Genomic DNA, 20653 nt, shown 5'->3' with positions numbered 1-20653 from the left:
AACAAAATTTTTAAATGGGCCCCTGTCAAAAAGTCAAACCGCAGTTCAATGGATTTTTTTTAAGTTAAAGACAAAGGACCGTTCTCTAGAATAAAAAGAAAAGTTTTTAATTAGCTATTAAGATAAGGAAAATAGTTGGGTCTTAAGCTTAGACATTTTTATAAAAACCCTAAAAAACGCTCTCAAGCTAAATTCACGCTTATAGATTTAATTCGTCCAATTAAAAGATTAAGGTGTTTCCTTTAATATTTGCAGACTTAGCAATTTTTTAAAGCGTTTTTTTTTACACTTATCCCTAATTTCCTTACTCATCTTACACAAGCATATAAAAAATTATTCAAAAATTAAAAAAATTCATAACTAGAAATAAAAAAGTTATGATAATTTTTTTTTTTAGCTAAAACAGAAAATATTAGGTGTAACACCACAACGTTTCAACAAGACGCAGCTTTAATAACCACTTTTTGCCTTTTTTTCAATTAATTAAAAATGTTGTACTAAATTTTTTTCTTGTTTTAAAAGTTAACTTAAAACTTTTTTTAATTCGTAAGAACGTTATTTGCCTTGCTTTTCACAATAAATTACATCGAATTAGGGTTTGACTTTTGTAGTGAGGTGGGAGGTGGGAGTGGGACCCTTTAAAAAGTTTTGAATGCTTTTTGAGGTTTTTTTTTTTCGGAGATTTTAGTGCAAAGTTATTTTTAATTTAAAATACTTGTTTAAATGCTTTTAAAGGGTAGAAATTTTTTATTCCAGTTACTTATTTGTTCAACATTTCAACAAAGCTTAAAATTTACATTGTTTTTGACTATATTCTCGGGGTGTTTAGTACAAATATAAAATAATATTATATTTAATTTAATTTTTAACGTACTTATTTATGTATTCTTTTAAAAGGTAGTTCTTTTTTATCAAACACTTATTTTTTCAAATTTTTGAGTATGTGTATGACCCATGCAACTTTTACATAAATACATAGCATTTAAGCAAGAAATTCTTCTTTATTGAACTCCAATAAGCTTTATAAACAATCTTAAGATTTGATGCTTTATTCTTTCTGCCTTTAGTTTTTAAATAAATTAAATATTACAAAAAAATATACTTCTTGAGAACAACTAAACATGTTTTTAGAATAAGTTAGTTTACTTACAATTAATGGAATTTTTTTTAAAGTTAGTATTTATATTTTTAAAATTGCGTGCATAATACTGTAATATTTGCTCTTTGATATTTATTTTTTTACGTACCGCAAAAACTTAAAATTAGGTATTGATTACAACTAATAAGTTTATTGTTAACATATAACTAGGTTATTATTAAATTTATTTATTCACACTAAGGCAACAATGTTTCACCCCTAAGGGATCTTCAGGCCTGTAAAATAAAATAAAAATAAGACGATGGATAACTAAAGATATACAATAATGCAAGCAATTATATTTAAATACAAATTAGGTTATAGTTTTCCTCTTATAGACTTTTTTATAATTTTTTTTAACTACTTTTATAATTAATTTTTACGATATTTGATTAATTTAAATTGCTAACTAGCATATGTATTTTTTATTTATTTATTTTAGTCACATTTATGTATTCTGACTCGATTTTACAAATCAAACAAACAAAGACGACTTTTTGAGAAAATATCTGAAATTCTTTTAATTTTAAGATTGATACATTAATATATATTTTTCATACTTAATATATACTTTTTACAGCTTTCAAAACTAAAGTAATTTTTTTTATAATACTTCATGTATGCAAAGCAATTTAAGAAGTTTTTATAGTAAAAGAATACATTAACTTAAATCTTATAAATTTTTTATATTAATTCATCTACATTAAATAGTAAACCAAGTAAGTTACAAAAAATAACTATTGACAATAATATCTGATTAAAAATAATGTTTTAGATGTCTTCAAAGAAACGATAAGACAAAAAAAAGTAATATAGATAACATAGTAGTTTTATATTAACAAATTAAATATATCTAAACAGTTTTTGTTTTTATAACTAAGTAAAGAAAGTTTTAAAGTTGAGAAAAAATATTAAAAATACACAAAATATCTTATTTCTTCTTTTTTTAAATAAGATTTTTTTGACTTGCCTCATATTTTTCTTGATTGAATCACAGTCTTAGAAGGTATCTATAAATTGGCTTACACACAAAAGTTTCACCTAATTTAAGTTTAAAAGTATTCAAAGAAATACGACTAATAGCCTACTGTATAAATTACGATCAACAAAAACACTGGTAAAATTCTACAGAGCCTAAGCCTGGACTTTCCTATGCCGTGATACAAGCTTAAATTTAACATAAGGTTTGATCATGTCAATTCGATCATCAGACCACAAGCCTTCGGTAGACAAAGACCGGCTTCGTCCTTATTACCCTACTAGTTATAGTAAGGATGAAACCGGTCTTAGTCTACCGAAGGTTTGTGGTCTGATGATCGAATTAGTATGATTAAACCAACTGTAAAAAATGTATTTTTTGTTTATCTTTTAATAACAATTTTGCTCCTTACTAAGCTTTGTAAGCAGTTTTAACTTTAACGCTATACTTAAAAAAAATACTAATGGAACCTAAATAATGAATGTACAAACTTAATTTTAATGATTTGTGTTTGCTGAAATTATAGAAATTATACATTTAAGGATTAAGAAACAAATATTTATCATAAAACGATATTTAACTAAATTTATAAAAGTACATTAAAAAATTTAGTTTAGAATTTAAATTACACTTTAAACTTTCTTAAATCGTTTTCGACTTATTGCAATATAAAACTTTTCAAAACTATAAATGTAAGTAAAATATAGCTTTAAAAAACCATTTGCTAGAACTGCAGCCCACGAGATACTTTTCAGCTCAAAAAGTATAAAAAAAAAACCATAAAAAATCAAAAAAGGCTTAAACGTACATTTAGGATTTTTATTCAATAATTCCTCTTTACTAGTGCCTAATCATTGCTTGTTTTATAACAATTTCGTTTTAATTAGTGTTTTTATAAATTGATAACTACATATAGTTTAAAATAACTGCTGCTTGCGGAAAAATATTTTTCTATACAGCTGTTTCTACTTTGCGCGCAATTTATAAAAGGCTTCCGACCCCAAAAGACAGAATAAACGCAAAACAAAAACTAGAATATGAAAATAACGATACTAACTTTTTTGAAAACAAAAGTTAAATTTAACCGACCTAGCAATATATTCCGGCCTAAAAAATAAAAAAACCTTAAAGAAATTTGCCTGTGCTACATAGAGCATTATTTCACGGTTGTTTGTGAAACAAAAAAAAATTAGAGCTTGTATTAGATAAGGTAGAGTTTATTAGGTAGAGTTCCAACTGTCAGCTTATAGTCTTTCAGAGTTGGAAGTTTTTAATACGGCAATTTCGTGGCTCCAACAAAATGTCAAAGTAAGAAGTTGCCTGACAATTGGAGATCAAACAAACATCCCAACGAACATCAAAAAGTACTCACCTGCAAACAACAATCGCGATTTATGGCTCGCGGAATCTCACAAAAATTGAGACCACTAAATCTCTTTTCACCTGTGCGCTGTCAAAGACAAAGTGAACGTCGTCGTAAGGGAAAGTATGAAGGAAGGTCGATTCTTGCTGCTCGGAGCTAGATTTTATGGACAGTCGCGATCAAGTGAAATGGAAAAAGGTGTCCTGTATGAACGAGAGGAGAATTTTTCTGCCTCGCTTTCACCGACAAAGTAATCTTTTTCGGTGAAGGCACTGAAGATGTCGAGCCTTTGAGAACGGTTGAAACGTGGTCGTACATAGCTAGCAGGATCACGGGTAAACGTTGTCACACTCTGGTTGCCACGGGGGGCCAAGGTGCTTGCTGTCGGAGGAGGCGACTTGAGATCTGAAATGCCAAGTTTTAATGTTTGTTGCAGCAGGTTTGTTGCTATAAAAAAAAAACTTTAAAAATAAAAAACATGTGGTTGGAACCAAACGGTAGAAAAGTAGTTTTGGTTAGTTATGTGAAGCAACTTGTGGCTTTTTATGACGTCGACAATGGTGAACGGATGAAAGAAATGTGGGAAGTTATATGAAAACTTAAAAAACTGTATTTGCTCTAAAATAACTCATTTTTGATGAAATACAAAAGAAAGTGCTCTTTGTTGATTTTTTTTATTTTCGAATATTAATTAGAAAATTTATAAAAGTTTTTACATTTTTTTAGCTTAATGATTTTGACTTATATATTTTGTAAAATAAACCTTTTTTTTATAAAAGATGTTTATAATGTAAACTTGTAAAGTTTATTTTAAACTGAAAACAATTAATTTTGAATTAAGCATTTATGATTACTTAACACAGTATGTAGTGTTTTATTTGTATTTTAGTTAAAGTATTAAAATTTTAATACTAGTTTCTACAAAATTAATTTAAGTTAAGTATTAGTTTTAGAACCAAAACATTCTTCGTGCACCAGGTCCCAGGACTAATTATTTTTAACGTCTATTTTTTAGTTGTTCAGTAAACTATATATAACTTTTTTTATTTTTGTCACTATAGCTGAAAGAAAAGTTGAAAAAGAAGGTCTTTTTTTCAGAATATACAATTCAGATAGTTTCTATTCAAATTCTTGGAAAACGTTCAAGGGGCAAAACAAAAAAGTAGTATATATTCAAAAATAAGCTCGTAAATGTATAAAAGTAAGATTATAATAGGATTATGAAGGACTCAATATGACTTTTCAAGTTTGGTGTATGTGGTAATTGTTTTTATACATAATGAAAAATATTGTATATTTTCGAGACGATTTTTGTAGATAATCCAAGCTCATTTTTTATTTTAGTATTTAAATCCAGTTGTTTTTTATTGTACTATGATAAACTGAGTGCAAACATAAAGCGTTAAAACCGCTAACTTTGAAAGTGATTAATTTATAATGGCGTTAGTTGACTAAAAAACAAATTCAAAGTGAGCAGTAAATCGATTTCTAATGACAACTAGGATCACTGATATTTTTTTAAGAATTTTATCGTCTTTCCTTTTTCAGATAAAACTTTTTATGTTTTCAAAGCTAATTTTGAATTTTTATAGAAATACTGTTATTTTTATTATAGCTACTTTTGTCTGCGTTGCACAGACTCTTTAATTTATATCGAAATAATAAAATGAGCAAAAAGAAGTATTTTGAAGAATTTTTTATTACGATTTAAGTCTTAACAGCATAAGTTGTAAACTTGTTGTTGGTATAAATTTTAAATTAAATGATTTCATTATCAGATGGCGCTGATCTTATATGAAGTTTATTGTTTGTTGTCCTTCCTTTTTGCTGTTCATGTTTACTGATGGAAAAAAAAAACGTTATAAGTATTAGTTTAACATACATATATTTTCATTGAAAATTTTATTAAAGTTTTATTATTTTCAAGATATAAGGTTTTTTTTTAAATATTTTGTCAAACATTTTAAATAACTAGTAATTTTTGTCGAAATTCGAGTAGAGAATGCTCTTTACGACCAAAACACTTAATAATTTACTTATAAATAAAAACTTGTTTTTTTATTAGTTGTACGCTTTTTTGTTTAAAAAAGTGACACTCCTAAGTGAGTTTTAAAAGCCATAAAAACAAATGATAAATGTTTAAAGATACTTACCTTCAGTACTTTAATCAACATAAGTTATTAAAATCAATTTTAAAAACAACTGCATTTATATCTCGCTATTTTTAAAAACAATATTTATTGGCACACTATATGGAACTCTGAGATCATTTATAAAAATTGTTTTTTATTTATTTAGAGTTGAAGTTATTTTTAATACTCTTGTCTACTTATTGTTTAGACAAAAGTTGTAGTGATTAAACAGTTTGTTTATATGTTTAAAGTGTCAACTCTAAGTTATATTAAAAAAAAAAACTAATTTAAGTTTTTAAACAAACAATTTTCTTTACGCTATATCGATAGTGTTTGTAAAACTAAACACTTATTACGTTTAGAAATTACTTAATGTCAACAGAAAGTTTATATGAGTAACTAGAATTGTTCAGCTGTAATTAAAAGTATATAATTGTTTTCAAGTCTACCAAAGGTCTAAAATCTTAATGTATCAGTCTTACTCTGCATACTCAGATTCTTCTCTAACTATTAGCCCTAAAAAATATAAATTTATGAGTGGTTTGAAAACCGCTGAAATAAAATATGTTATAAGTTATTAAGGCCTTTATTAGAACAATGAAATTAATCGCTTTCTATATAATAATAATAAAAAAGTTCAATAAATCAAAACGACGGTCTTCTTAGAGCGGTTAACGTAAAAAAACCTTAAAATACAGCAAATTATTGAATTTATTCTCTATTTTCTAAAGTTTTTATGAAAAGGTACTAACCTTTTCTATTCTAAGCACTTTTTAAGCTTAAAATAAACTTGTTATATAATTGTTACTGATCTAAGGAAATAGCTAAATTTAAAAGCAGCTAAAAGTTTGTTACACCAGTTTTTTACAGTTAGACTAGTGGATTTTAATGAACCAACAGCTAAATGGCAGATTTTTAACCAGACCTTTTTGTATACGCTTTTTCTGAAGCCAGACCGACACTCTAGGACGTTTACGCTTAGGGGTCGCGGCAGAAATTATTCTTAATACTTGAATAGTTTGTAGAAAAAGTATTCCTTGTACAATAACTTATAGTATAATATTGACTTACTAATGTTATCTTAACAATACTGGAGGCTACTTAGACTACATTATATAAGATAGGCAAAATTAAATGGTTGTTATACTCTGTTATAAGAGCCACAATCAAAAAAATAATTTAAAAAATTATTTATCTAAAAAAGACAACATATTTCTGAAAATATCTTCAGAAGATTCAAAATTTACTAAATTATATAAGCTAAAGTTATATGTTTTTGGAAAAATTTTTAAACTTTAATTAACATAAAAATATTAAAAAAATTTATCAAAGAGACTTACAAGAATATACTTTTGTTGATACAGCACGTTTAGTTTTACAATTAAAATAAAATAACTGAAATATAAATTCTTAATCAAAATTTTTCTGAACGGCAATGAAGTTCCTCAGATTTTTAATTCTAAACCCTCCACTGTTTCAACTCAATATACATTGTACTGCGGATGAATATCTACACAGATAAATATTATTTGATTGGTTGTATTTAAAATAACGTATCTTGTCTAACTTGCACCAGTAACAAACACAAAAGTGCATTTTCCTTAAAGCTTTTTTGTTCTCTTTAATCATATCCATCAGCTCCGACTCTATAGTGAGCTTCCCCTTCTATACGATAGAATGAACACAAAATTTTTGTAAAATTTCGCGCAAGTTAAAAATTAGTAATTGGCATATTAAAAAAGCTATCTAATACAAAAAACGATTTGATAAAATCGTGCCATAAATCATGAGAATTCGGTACAAAAAATTTCTAAAAGTACTTTAAAAAATTCTGCCATTATTTTCAATATTTAATTGGTTCAGCCAGTAATTTTTGGTTTGATGTAAGTAAAAATCCTTATTACCACACGTTTGAAAATATTTTGTTATAGACATTAACACTAGTTTAGTAATAAAAAAGAATATGTACGAAATATAAGCTTTATAGAATAAAAATTAAACTGTTTTTTTTTCTAATTGTTTATTGTTATATAACTAAATAGTTTTTTTTCACATAAAGCTAAAACAAAATATTTGTAGCTTTATATATTTGGCAGTTTTATAAACTACAAGTTTTTGAGTAGTTTGGTTTTTGTATTGGTTTTAACAAAAAAGTTTAAAAATAAGTCATTTATTAAAAGAGGTTTGAAAATTAATTTCATTTAGCTCATCATCAGAATAATCTTGCTAAAAACTGTTAAAATCATAGTGTAAATTTAGTTATATACAATGAACTTAAAAAGTCTAGCTAAAAATAGTTACGTCATTAAGTATAAAAGTCTGTTTAAAAGATTTAAATTAGAGTTAAGTTATACTTTGCTAACTTTAAGTTATTTATAAAACAAAATTGTTAAAACAAAAACACTTATGATAGTGGAAATTTTACTTGAAACTAACTTAAATAAAATTACATTAAAAAATACGACAAAAAGCGACTATTTTAAATTGTAAAAATCTCTTTGTTTGTCAAATTTCGTCACATTACTAGAAACGGCAACAAAACCTTTTCTACTTCTATGTACAGAAAAGAAAATTTTAGTCCACACTACATTTTTTGGAATTCATTTTGCCCCACCAAACAAAAGTTAAAGATCATACAATGCATAACAAACAGAGCTATTAACGTTTGCCCAGCCGACTATTTACATTTAGAATTTGACAACATTTACAATTTTTTTCTCTTATTAGGTTTTCCCGAAACAGTCATCGAGAAAAATTTAAGGCAACTCAGTCCAAAGTAAACCGCTTACCCTCTTTCGGCCCATATCCTTGCCCGGTCTACTTCCGCCTTCCTTTATATGGGTGAAACCTCAATAAGATTGGCTAAGCAAGCTTCATTAGCTATAAAGTCTACTTATAATAGCCGCTACATGTTGTGTACAACACCAACCGCCCGCTTAACGAAATTGTGAAAGGTGCCACACCTACCTATGATTTGAGTAGTGTAGTATTCATATTTAAATGTCATTGCGGAAATGACTACGTAGGTCGAGTATCTCAACGTTTCCACGTCAGGCGAGAGCAGCATGTCACGAAAAAGCTAAAAAGTTTTATTTTTTGACGACGTAAAACCAAAAGGTGAATAATAATCTATCCTCTTTAAAAACCCTAGTTGTGCTGAGAACTACCTTGATAGTAGGTTCAGAATTCTATCCAGAGCGAGAAACTCCTACCATCTCTCAGTTCTAAAATTTTTGTTTATTAGAACTTGCAAGCCGAAAATTTGCAAACAAAGAGATTTTTTCAATTTAAAACTTTATAAATAGCGTGTTTTTAGTATTATTGTTGTCGCTTTTTGTCGTATTTTGTAATGTACTTTTTATTTAATTTAGTTTCAAGTAAAATTTCCACTATCTTAAATGTTTTTCTTTTAAAAATTTTGTTTTATAAATAACTTAAAGTTAGCGAAGTATAACATAATTCTTATTTAAACCTTTTAAACAACCTTTTATACTTTTTGACATAACTATTTTTAGCTAGACTTTTTAAGTTCATTGTATATAACTAAATTCACATTATATTATCATTATCAGTTTTTCGCAAGATTATTCTGATGATGAGCTAAATGAAAGTAATTGATATACCTGTAACTTATGTTTAAACTTTTTAGTTAAATTACAACTAATATTATAAAAACAAAAAAAAAGTTAGACTTAGTCTATGATATAACTTTGATATATTTTATTTTATCAAATATGCTTATTAAGTTTTTAATATAGATAAAATTATAATTAGAAGCTTTAATTTTAATTCTTTATCAAAAAAGTTTAAACATTTTTTGTTTCAATAACTATGTTTAGATTAAGTATAAGTACAAATAAATTATTCACTAGGTGACTAAAACTTCCCCTTTACTAACAAACAGGATCTCTAATAACAATAATGTTACAAAACACTGTTTCTCCTAAATTGTATGTCAAGAATGGTATGATGTTTTTAAAGTAATTGAACTTTTCAAAATCCTTCATTACTTATAAATTGATATATGATTTAGTGAAAATAAGTTGTTTATTTATTTAAGGAGATAAAAATTATTAGAATTTATTGTAGTGAATATAAAAGGAAGTATTAATTTGAATTTAGTTGGTAAAACATTATAAATATATATAGCATTTTTAAGCATATGTGTGTTTAAATTTGAATTTTAATGTTTTTATAACTTGATAAAATTTAGTTTTAATAGTTTTATTTACAATTACAGTTATATTTTTACTGTTATGTGATTTTTACTTCATAAAGTTATTAAATTGTGCTTAAAGTTTTTACAGTGTTTTCTATTTTATCACAAGTTCGGGTTGTTAAATTTTTTCTTTGTTAATAGTTCTTACACTCAAACTGATGTAGTTAAAAAATTAAACTTATGTACATTTTTTATTAAACTAGAAACAAACTTTTTTTAACTTATCTATATTAAATTTATTTTGCTTTTTTAAAAACAAAAATAACTAAACTTAAATTTACTTATAAGAATCTTGAACCAGTAGTTTTAATTATTAGTTTACATTTGAATATGCAACTATAATTTTTATAACTTTTCTAGTTTTAAGTTTTAACAATATTTTATACACACTATGAGTACAGATGACATAGAAAAATCTCAAGCAAACAGAAGCAAAATGACAGTGACTAGTAAAAGCACTAAAAGAAGACAATCAAAATGTATTGCAGCCACAGTACCAGAACTTGTAAAGCAACTTGGGGGAAATAAATGTATAGAAAAGGTAGCAAATCTTAAAACTATATTGTAAAAGTTATGGTAAGGTTTAGTAAAACTGAGAAAATATTTAGTTGTAATTTTATAACTGTTTATACTTTTTTTATAAATATCAATAGTTGAAAAAGTTTTAATTAAAGCTTATAACAGGGTAGCCAAAAAACCTGGAAACCTAAAAAAAATCTAAAATTGACAATTTACCCTAAAAAATAAGTAAAACTGGGATTTGGAAAATTTTGAAGAAAAAACAGAATTTTTGTACAAAAACAATAAAAAAATCTGGAATGTAAAAAAACTTAAGCTTTTTAACAATTTTGATATAAAAAAGTTGTAAATTTTATAGTATTTACAATAATTTATGTATACAGGTTTTTAATTATTAATTAATAAATTATTAGTTAAATTATTGCTTTAAAACAACTTTTTTACCTTCATTTCCATTATTTTAATGTCATGTAACAAGTCAGTTAACAAGAACCTATTTCTCTCTGATGCAACTTAATATAGTTATGATTAAGAAAAAACTAAGAGCAAGTTTTCTTTAATGTTCATTGTAATTTACAAAAGATAAGTAAGTTTTAAGATGATAAAGTTTTACTTGCACTAAGAAACTTTTGTAGAAGACTAGTGCGAAAGGAAACAAGTAAAAATACTAGACAAATTGTTAGTTATATTGAATCCTAATTATTTATACTTAACAAAATTTCCTTTAGTTCTTGCACTTAGTTTTTGCACATAGATCTTTTTAAAATTTTATTTAACTTTTATTAGTTGTTGTAAGTTTTAAAATATTATTTAGTTAAATAAGTTGATAAATAACATTAAAAAATTAACAAATTAAAACTACAAAAAAATCTAAATAGACTGTATGGTTATTTATGTTATATGTCAACATCAAGGTTTTTGAACAATTATATGAGTAGAACTTTGAATAAATTGATTTAAAATAGTAGTATAGTTTGCAATAGAATAAAACAAAAAATTAAATAACAGTGATACTGTTTCGTTTAAGTAGTTTAAGTCTATAGGGGGGTGGGTAAGCCATGTTTTTTTCAAGTTGATCTTATTTTATAGAATTATTTCTAAGCTTTAGGATGTTTTTTATGGTTATAAAAAATTCTAATTATTTTTTGAGATATAACCAGTCAAAGTCGGGCCGCATAATAGGTTCCCTATGGGTAGGGAAAACTAAAACAGCAAAAAAAGACTATTTTGTTTAAAATCTATCTGCTCCTTCATTTTTCAACCAATCTTCTTCAAACTTTCACAGTCTAATCTTTATAAAATAAGAAAAAAAACGTTACTTGTGAATTAAAAATAATTAAGAATTTTTTTTTTGAAAAAAAAGCGACATTGTTTTTCAATTTTTGTCATAAAGTTTTTATTTTTAAAAATTATCAAAGTTCATAAGTTACTTTTTAATGTAAGGAACATTTCTTGAAAACTTAAAGAAGATTGCTTAAAAAATGAAGGAAGAGATAGATTTTTAGTAATTTTTAAAATTTCCAAGAAAATTGACCCCAAAAAATTTGTGGTCCATATATTTGTATCGGAAACTTTTTACAAAAAATAAAATATCTCAAAAGTTAAATGATATTTTGTATTTTTGAATTCTATAAAAACTGACTAAAGCTTTCATATAAAATCAAAAGTCAATTTTTGTAAAAAAAATATTTTACCCCCCCCCCCCCCCTATGGCCTTAACTCTATCAAAAACCACATTTTTTAACTTTAGATTTATTTACTACTAAAAATGGTCAAAAAAAGATGTACATTCAAATACCTGGAATAAGCTTTAAAACCTGGAGAAAAGTTGCCAAAAACATTTGGCCACCCTGTTACAATCTATAAAACATATAAATTTTTATTTTTAAGTTAAATATTAAATCTTATGTTTTTTACCAGATTTTGATTGCAAACAATGGAATAGCAGCTGTAAAGTGCATGAGGTCTATTAGAAGATGGGCCTATTCTATGTTTAGAAATGAGAAAGCAATTCATTTTGTAGCAATGGTGACACCAGAAGATCTTACAGCAAATGCAGAATATATAAAGATGGCTGATAGTTATGCACACGTTCCAGGAGGAGCTAACAATCACAATTATGCAAACGTTGATTTAATTATTAGCCTTGCTCAAAGATATGGTGTTCAGGTTTTTAGAAAAGAATAGTAAAAATGTATATTTTTAATAAAGTTAAAAATATAAACAAAGATGTGTATAATATTTCTATAAATAAAAATTGAAAATTTGTTAAATTAGAAGTCATAAGTTTTAATTTCAGATAGCAAGCATTTATGTTTGTCTGTTTGTAAAGACATATATAGATAATTAAGTTATAGAAGTTTTTTCTTATTTTATTCTAAATTATTAATTTTTTATTTAAAAGTTTTAAGATAGTTTATTAAAATTAGCCATGCTTAAAATTCTATTTGTCATGTATTAATTAATTTTCAAGTATTCCCCAAATTAAAAGTCTAGAGCTACCTCTTCCTAATTGCTATAGTTTATTTTTAAAGACTTCCTTTTATAATGTTAACTGATTTTTTTTAAATATTTTGAAACTGCTTTTTTCTTTAAAAGAATTATTATTTTTGGTGTATAACAATAACTACCTTAACTAAGTTTTGTTGTAAGTTATTATATAAATTTAAATACATATTTTTCAATTTATGCAGGGTGTTTGGGCTGGATGGGGTCATGCAAGTGAAAATCCAAAGCTTCCAGAAAAACTATTTAAACTAAATATAGCCTTTCTTGGTCCATCTGCCTCAGCTATGTGGGCTTTAGGTAAAACAATGAAATTATTTTATTTTTTTGTTAAAAAATATATTTTGTATATCATAAACATATGTAGTATTTTGTATATCATTATATTTTATATACTAACTGAAGTACTCTATGTACAAAATTGTTATTTTTCCACTGATTGAGTAAACCATTAAGTATGAAATAATAAAGTTTTCTTCAAAACATTTTTTTCCATTCATATTTTTAAAAGCAAACTTAGCTATTTAAAAAATTCCTGTTAAATAAAGTATAATATAAAACAGTTACTATTTTGTTTCTATTTTTTACTTGTTTTTAAGTTCAAGTTAGTTAAATAATTTGAATAAAGTTTAATTAAGCATTATTAACAACCAAAAATTATTTGCATCAAGGTGACAAAATAGCCTCTTCCATAGTTGCACAAACAGCAAAAGTACCAACTCTTCCCTGGAGTGGGTCAGGTTTACAACTTCCTGAAGACTATGTGAGAGAATATGAACTGGTGACCAGTGTACCTGATGAACTTTACAATAAAGCATGCGTTCAGGGAGTAGAAAGAGCTCTTCAAGTTAGATTTATGATATATAAAAGTTTTCTTCTGACACACATTTAAGTTATTTTTTTATTTTATAAGTAAATTGTGTTTAAGTTTATGGTTTTTTGGGATCACTAGACTTGTAAAATCCAAAGTAATAACTCTACGTTTAAGATTCAAAATTTTTGTGACTTAGAAAATTATTTTATAATTTATAAAGTTTAAGTTATTAGTAGTTTTTCGAAAGCCTAAAAGTATAGTTCATTCGTTGTTTCTGTATATGATAAAATAATTTTATTAAAATCTATCACTCAAACAATACAAATGTTCAACTAAGATTAGAAAAAAGAAGATTGCTGATTGAAACTAATTATTGTTTTTAAACTAGAAAAGTATACAAAATTTTTTTGACAATATTTTAAATGTTTTAATTAGATATATCAAACATTTCAGTTTTAGAGTAAGCAAATGGCATAAAAAATATTTTAACTTCTAAAAATACTTAAGTTTGATATAAAAGTTGATATTTTAGTAAAACTCTACTTGATAAGGCGCTTCAAAAAATAAATTAAGTAGTGATGAGTCACTCATTTAAAATTTGACTAAGCTTGTTTAAACTTAATTTCAATACAAGCTTTTAAAATTAAAATATCACACTAAAAAGTTAAATTAAGCATAAAAATTTAAAATAAATTTTTACTTAGATTTTAAAACTTTTTTGGATTTTTAATCAAAAAAGTATTATAAAATAAAAGTATATAATTTTTTAATTGAGTATTTACTTAATATTAATATATAATTAAAATTAAAAGTACAAGGTTAATATAGTCGTTATTATATGATTAATACAGGCAGCAAGTGATATTGGTTACCCCGTAATGATCAAGGCATCAGAGGGTGGAGGTGGAAAAGGAATCCGCAAAGTCTCATCTCAAGATGACCTGCCAGCCGCATTGAGACAAGTTCAGGCTGAAGTGCCTGGAAGCCCTATTTTTATAATGAAACTTGCTACAAAGTAAGAAAAGAGTTTTTTATTGTTAGGAAAGTTAAATTTATTTATTTAAAAACATTTGTTTTTACTCTTTGTGGTTGTACTAAAAAGCTAGCAAAAAAAAATTGCATCACATTGATGAAATTTTCAAAATTTATTAGTATCACTAAATTAGTTTATAGTTTTATTTTTTTATCATATTAATTACTGATTTTGCTCTAGACATTAAAAAAACATATATTTACTTAAAGGTCGCGACATTTAGAAGTACAAGTTTTAGCCGATCAGTACGGAAACGCTATTTCATTATTCGGAAGAGACTGTTCTATCCAGAGAAGACATCAGAAAATCATTGAAGAAGCTCCAACAACAGTTGCATCCCCTCCTATATGGAAACAAATGGAACAAGTTCGTTTTAATGAGTTTGATTTCTAAATGCAATTGTGCAGTTTGAAATAATTTTCTTTATCTTAGGATGCAGTTACCCTTGCAAAATTAGTAGGGTATGTGAGCGCAGGCACAGTTGAATATTTATACCATGAAGATGGAAGCTACGCATATCTTGAGCTTAACCCTAGACTGCAGGTTTTAAAAGAATTAGTTTTTATTTTCATATTTAAATTAGTTTAGAAGTTCTAAAGGTATAATTTTTTAAACTAACATAATTATCTTTATGTAATTGTTTTATTAAAATGAATAGTTATATATTAGTGTTTCTCTAGTAGATCCCTTATACAATAATTTATACAAATCTTAGGTATTGTAGAGTTTTTTAAAAATATTTTAGAAACTGTTAGCTAGAAAAAATCTATAATTAACATTTTCACAACTGTTTTAAATTTGTATTGGTTCATATAGTTCTATATTTTATACGTACACCATTGATGAAATTTTAAATCAAAAAAAGCTTATGTATCTGTTTAAGTTGTGTAAATTTAACTCAGAAGTATTAAATTTTTTAATGCTTGTGCATTTACGTAAAAATATTTAACTTAACGTCAGAAAATAAATAAATTTATGTTAGGTTGAGCATCCTTGCACTGAAATGGTGGCAAATATAAATTTACCAGCAGCCCAGCTGCAAATTGCAATGGGTATTCCCCTACATCGAATTAGAGATATCAGGATTCTTTACAACCAGGATCCTGAGGCTGACAATATGATAAATTTCACTGATCCAAAGTATATATTATTTTTTACTTTTGTTGAAATTAAAGTATAAGTACTTTATGTTTTTTAATATTACATTTTCACCATTTTTTGTTTAGTTGTTTTCCGAAAACATATTATAAACAAGTTTTTATAAATTCTTTGCTAATCTTAGTTTTTTGTGATTTTAAAAAATAAAATATCATTATAGTTATTTATAAAACTAAATATTTTATTAGAAGTGAGCTACAGCCTAACGGTCATGTGATAGCTGCTAGAATTACTAGTGAAAATCCTGATGAAGGTTTTAAACCTAGCTCAGGTTGGTGTTAAATTGTACACATCTGAAAATATCTATAATTTTGTTTTCAATATGTTTTAGGTATAGTTCATAATTTTAAAGATTTATAAAACTACAAACATGTATAAGACACCCGATATTTTATTGTATAGTATTTAAAAAAGCTTAAACTAGGATTACAAATGTTTTAAGAATAATTAAAAATAATTTCGAACTGACATTTTTATTACACACCAGGCACGGTGCAAGAGTTGAATTTCAGAAGCAGCAAAAACGCATGGGGATATTTCAGTGTTGGAGCTGCCGGTGGGCTGCACGAATTTGCTGACTCACAGTTCGGTCACTGTTTTGCCTGGGGTGAAACTAGAGAATACGCCATATCGTTAGTTTTGAAAAATAAGATATACTAGTAACTTATATAATCAAGTTCATAAAATCTAGTTTGTATATTTTTTAACTACTTAATTTTTTAAACAAAATAATTCTTGTAATTCTTTTAAGGTAAGAATCAGGCGCGTCGCCTGGGATTGGAGCAGATGCTCCACCTAACAAATAAATAAAACACTTATTTTCGTATTACAGAAATAATTTTTTATTATTCGTTATATTTTAAAAACAAACTTTAGTTTATAAACGATTTGTTGTAATTGTAGTTTTATTTTTAACTAACTAAAACCTTAGCTTAAAGTAAGCGTTTTATTAAATACCATTTCATTGAACAAACAAGTTATTTATCATCTACTAAAACGTCTTAATCTTGAATAAATTGAATACTTTTAAAATATATACCACTAGAATAAATTGCTGCAAAAATGGCTGATAGAAAATTTTTTCAGAAGCAAAATAAATTAAATTTTAAATGTCAACGTACTAGTTAAAGTATATTTTCTGAAAATATAATTTTACTCTTTTAACAACGAAATATTCTTCACAACAGCAACATGGTGATGGCATTGAAAGAACTTTCAATTCGAGGTGATTTTCGCACGACAGTGGAGTATTTGGTCAGACTGTTGGAAGATCCCTCATTTCAAAATAACCACATTGACACCGCTTGGCTTGATGCGCTTATAGCTGAAAAAATGAAAGTTAGTTTGTAAATGTTTATTTACTGTTTAGTAACTTTATTACTATTTTAGATACCTTTAGTTTCTATAATGTTTCGTTATTCGTTATTGCTGTAATTCTATCATTTTTATTATACAATGAAAATTAAAACATTTTGTTCGGATGTTTTTGAGAAGTACAAGTTTTTCTAGTTGTTTTGTTTAACACAGTTGTTTTTGCCATCGTATATATTTATTTGGTAGACTAAATGTTAAACTAATTTAGTAAGTGATAATAAAAAAAACATTCCTGATTTGTTGAAAATCTTGTATTACTACAACAAAACGTATTTATCAGTTTTTAATTGCTTATATCAGCGAATATTTTCCAAGTAAAAAATATTATTAAATAAATTGTAACAAATTTTTTTTTTGATACGTAAGGATATTTCTAATGCATATCTTGTTATTAGAACTAAAATTGAAATAGTTAAAAAATAATTAATAAAATTTTAAATAGTTGTAACTAGGTAAAATATATTGTTGATCTCTAGTTACGCCGTTTATATCACGCCACCTCAAAGCCACTCAAAATAAAAACGACTTAAAATGTCTGGGGTCAACGAACTTTTGTATTTCGATCGAATTTCGATTAGGTGGCGTGTAGGCGCGTGTGAACCACGTGATACGGCGTGTGAGGTTATTTTAGATCATTTTAGTTCAGGGCGTTTGAAACCTACAAATGTAACGTTTTGCTGTTATGTAAAATTCTATGGGTTTGCTGCTAAGTAGAGAGCCTTTTCTCTCCTAATTTTTATCTGATTATAAATATTTAACTGTTTATTGAGTTTTAACTTTTTTTCTTAAAATTAAAATCAAATATAATTTTAAAATGTATAAAAAAAATATTTTTAATTTGAATTTTCATTACTTAAATTGAAATTGAACTATTTGTACATTTTGTCTTTACACTCTTTTTAGACGATACTTGAAATAACTATTTGTTTATGTATATTTGTAATTAAAATACTCTTAGAACTTTAATTACATTAAATATTAGTCGTGAAATTTTTGCGTTATTCTTAAAAACTTTGATCTAACAGAAAAATTAAAAAAAATGTTGAAAAGGTTTTAGCCACTTTTAATTTTCTTGTGTTCTAAAATGTGCATACAATTTTTTTGTTTTATTTATTTAAAAAAATAACTTTAAAATTAATGTTTGAAGCTAAAGTTTATTTTCAAGGTGTTTCTATTGGAACGATGTAACTATATATATATAGTATAACATTTATATCGTTTGAATTTCCTAGAATTGATAAAAAAAAAGAATTGTAATTTTATATATTAGTTATTATTTTCTATTATTTATTTACTATAATTTACTTTTATATATATTTTAAACAATGAGGTAAACTAGTGTTGTAAAATGAATGTATAAATATAAATATTCTAAAGTTAGTATATGACTAATATATAAGCTTTTAATGATAAGCTATTTTTCAAAATAAACCACTGCAACAGTCGAGCGAGGCATGCACAACAACTGCATTGGTTTGCACTGCGCTACACATCTCAGACAACAAGTATCGAGCTAGATTCGACTTCTACAAAAACTCGCTTGAAAAGTTTGTCCACACTGATTTTATATTACATTTTACTACATGTTGACTTTTAATGAATATATAATTTAAGGTATTAGTTAAGAAATTGTTTTATTTTTATGCACAAAAAAGCTCAAGCTTAGAACTTTTTACTAGGTTACAATCATTTATATTAATTAAATCTTAATAAATTTTTTATTATCCGGAACAACAAGTATTTAGAGAATTGTAGTTTAATACTTATGGCATAGACAAAGCAGACTTTTGTAGTTGCATTTTTAAGTTCAGTTACGAAACATCTCTTACATAAAGCTTTTAAACTTCAAAACTATTGATAGCGTATATTGAGTAGCACTTCAGTTTTGAATGGAAATAATTCTCTTTAGGCTGTCGTTTGAAAAACACATGTTACCAATTTTTAACCACTTTCTATGTTATTTGAGTATTTTAATAAAATTGAAGTTTACACTTTGTTATCGAAATTAAGGTTTTGTTTGTATTAAGATTTAAATAAAATTAAAACAATGTAGAAACATTTAGATAATTGTTTGTGAAAAAGTTTAAACGATTTATTTCAAAGTAGTTTATTCCAAAAAATGAAGAAAGCTAGTTTAAAAATTAAACTTGGGTAGTTTAATAAAGCACTTAATTCTTAAATATGTATAAATCAACTAAATTTGTAAACAAATATTTTTTTTGTTTTTAAAAATTTGAAATAACTCAAAAGAGGTCAAGTACTTGCATTATCAACACTGCAAACTACCGAAGTGGTGGAACTAATTCACCAGGGAGTCAAGTATGTGCTGGTTGTCACCAAAATTTCAGAAACCGGGTACTACATCACGTGCAATAACTGGAACATGGAAGTTGATGTTTACAAGTCAGTTGCTTCAGTGATTGAGTTCTTTTAATAGCTCAAAAATATTTACATAAGTTTTTAAATAGATGTTTTAGTTACATTAAACTGGAAACTTTAATTAACGGATGTTCTGAATTACCGAAATTGAATCTTATTTATTCTTGTTCACCTTATTTACATATTTTTTGTTGATTCCAGTTTGCTTAACTTCATTGTTGTTTTATAGATTAAGTGATGGAGGTCTTCTACTTTCCTTGGATGGGATCAGCAGAACTACTTATATGAAAGAAGAAATTGATAGGTGAGTTAATTAAAACTAACTGCAAATTTTTAAAAGAAATAATTTCATTACAAAAATATGCTTATATTTGGTAGGATCTACTTTTACAAAGTATTATTTATATAATGTTGTATATGTATATATATAGATGTGTTTTTTATTTGTTATAAGAGTGGTTTTATATTTGAGGTTCTCGTTTGTACTAAAAACAAACATAATTTTAAACACTTATTAATTTTGGAAATTTCATCTAATGTCAGGTACCGAATAACTATCAACAATCAGACAAGCGTGTTTGAAAAAGAAAATGATCCTTCGTTGCTGAGGTCACCTTCGGCTGGCAAGCTTCTCAACATCATCGTAGAAGATGGCCAACACGTCAAAGCTGGTTATTTGTTTGTATAATTATATTTAAAAATTCCAGCGGTTGGTATGTCAAGTTAGCATTAAATTAAAATTTAGAAAAAATAACGTAATTTTTAAATGATTTATATTTTTAATGCTTTATATTTTTATATGGCGTATTTAAATTGGGTGATTAAGTTGCTTTTAAGTGTTTAATGATAATTAAAACATATTTGACTTTTTTTAAGTACAAAAAAAAAATTAACAGTAATAATAAAACATGAAGACTAAATAATTTCACTTACTTTCAAACTTTTTTTTTTGTTGCATTCGATAAGCTTATCTATGTTTACATGTTAAAATTTAATACTTTTAGGTTTATATTTTATGTTTCAATTTATATCACGATAAA

General features: G+C 25.8%; 1 protein-coding gene across 1 annotated transcript in view; it reads left to right on the top strand.

Annotated features, from left to right (window-relative positions):
- Window positions 1–10198: 10198 nt before the first annotated feature.
- LOC145845766 (acetyl-CoA carboxylase-like) overlaps window positions 10199–20653 on the top strand; it is a 29132-nt gene continuing 18677 nt past the window's right edge. Inside the window, exons 1-15 of the mRNA XM_082952835.1 lie at window positions 10199–10372; window positions 12271–12519; window positions 13044–13155; window positions 13527–13702; window positions 14521–14684; window positions 14912–15068; window positions 15135–15245; window positions 15685–15842; window positions 16049–16131; window positions 16348–16492; window positions 17048–17198; window positions 18678–18781; window positions 19485–19637; window positions 19843–19917; window positions 20157–20284. Coding sequence (XP_082808961.1) covers window positions 10223–10372; window positions 12271–12519; window positions 13044–13155; window positions 13527–13702; window positions 14521–14684; window positions 14912–15068; window positions 15135–15245; window positions 15685–15842; window positions 16049–16131; window positions 16348–16492; window positions 17048–17198; window positions 18678–18781; window positions 19485–19637; window positions 19843–19917; window positions 20157–20284 — 2116 coding nt within the window. The 5' untranslated portion in view covers window positions 10199–10222. The remainder of the gene's footprint in view (window positions 10373–12270; window positions 12520–13043; window positions 13156–13526; window positions 13703–14520; window positions 14685–14911; window positions 15069–15134; window positions 15246–15684; window positions 15843–16048; window positions 16132–16347; window positions 16493–17047; window positions 17199–18677; window positions 18782–19484; window positions 19638–19842; window positions 19918–20156; window positions 20285–20653) is intronic.

This window comes from Thalia democratica, chromosome 1 (genome assembly GCF_965202585.1).
Source record: "Thalia democratica chromosome 1, ktThaDemo2.hap1.1, whole genome shotgun sequence".
Taxonomy (NCBI): Eukaryota; Metazoa; Chordata; class Thaliacea; order Salpida; family Salpidae; genus Thalia; species Thalia democratica.
This window is presented reverse-complemented; position numbering and strand designations above follow the sequence as displayed.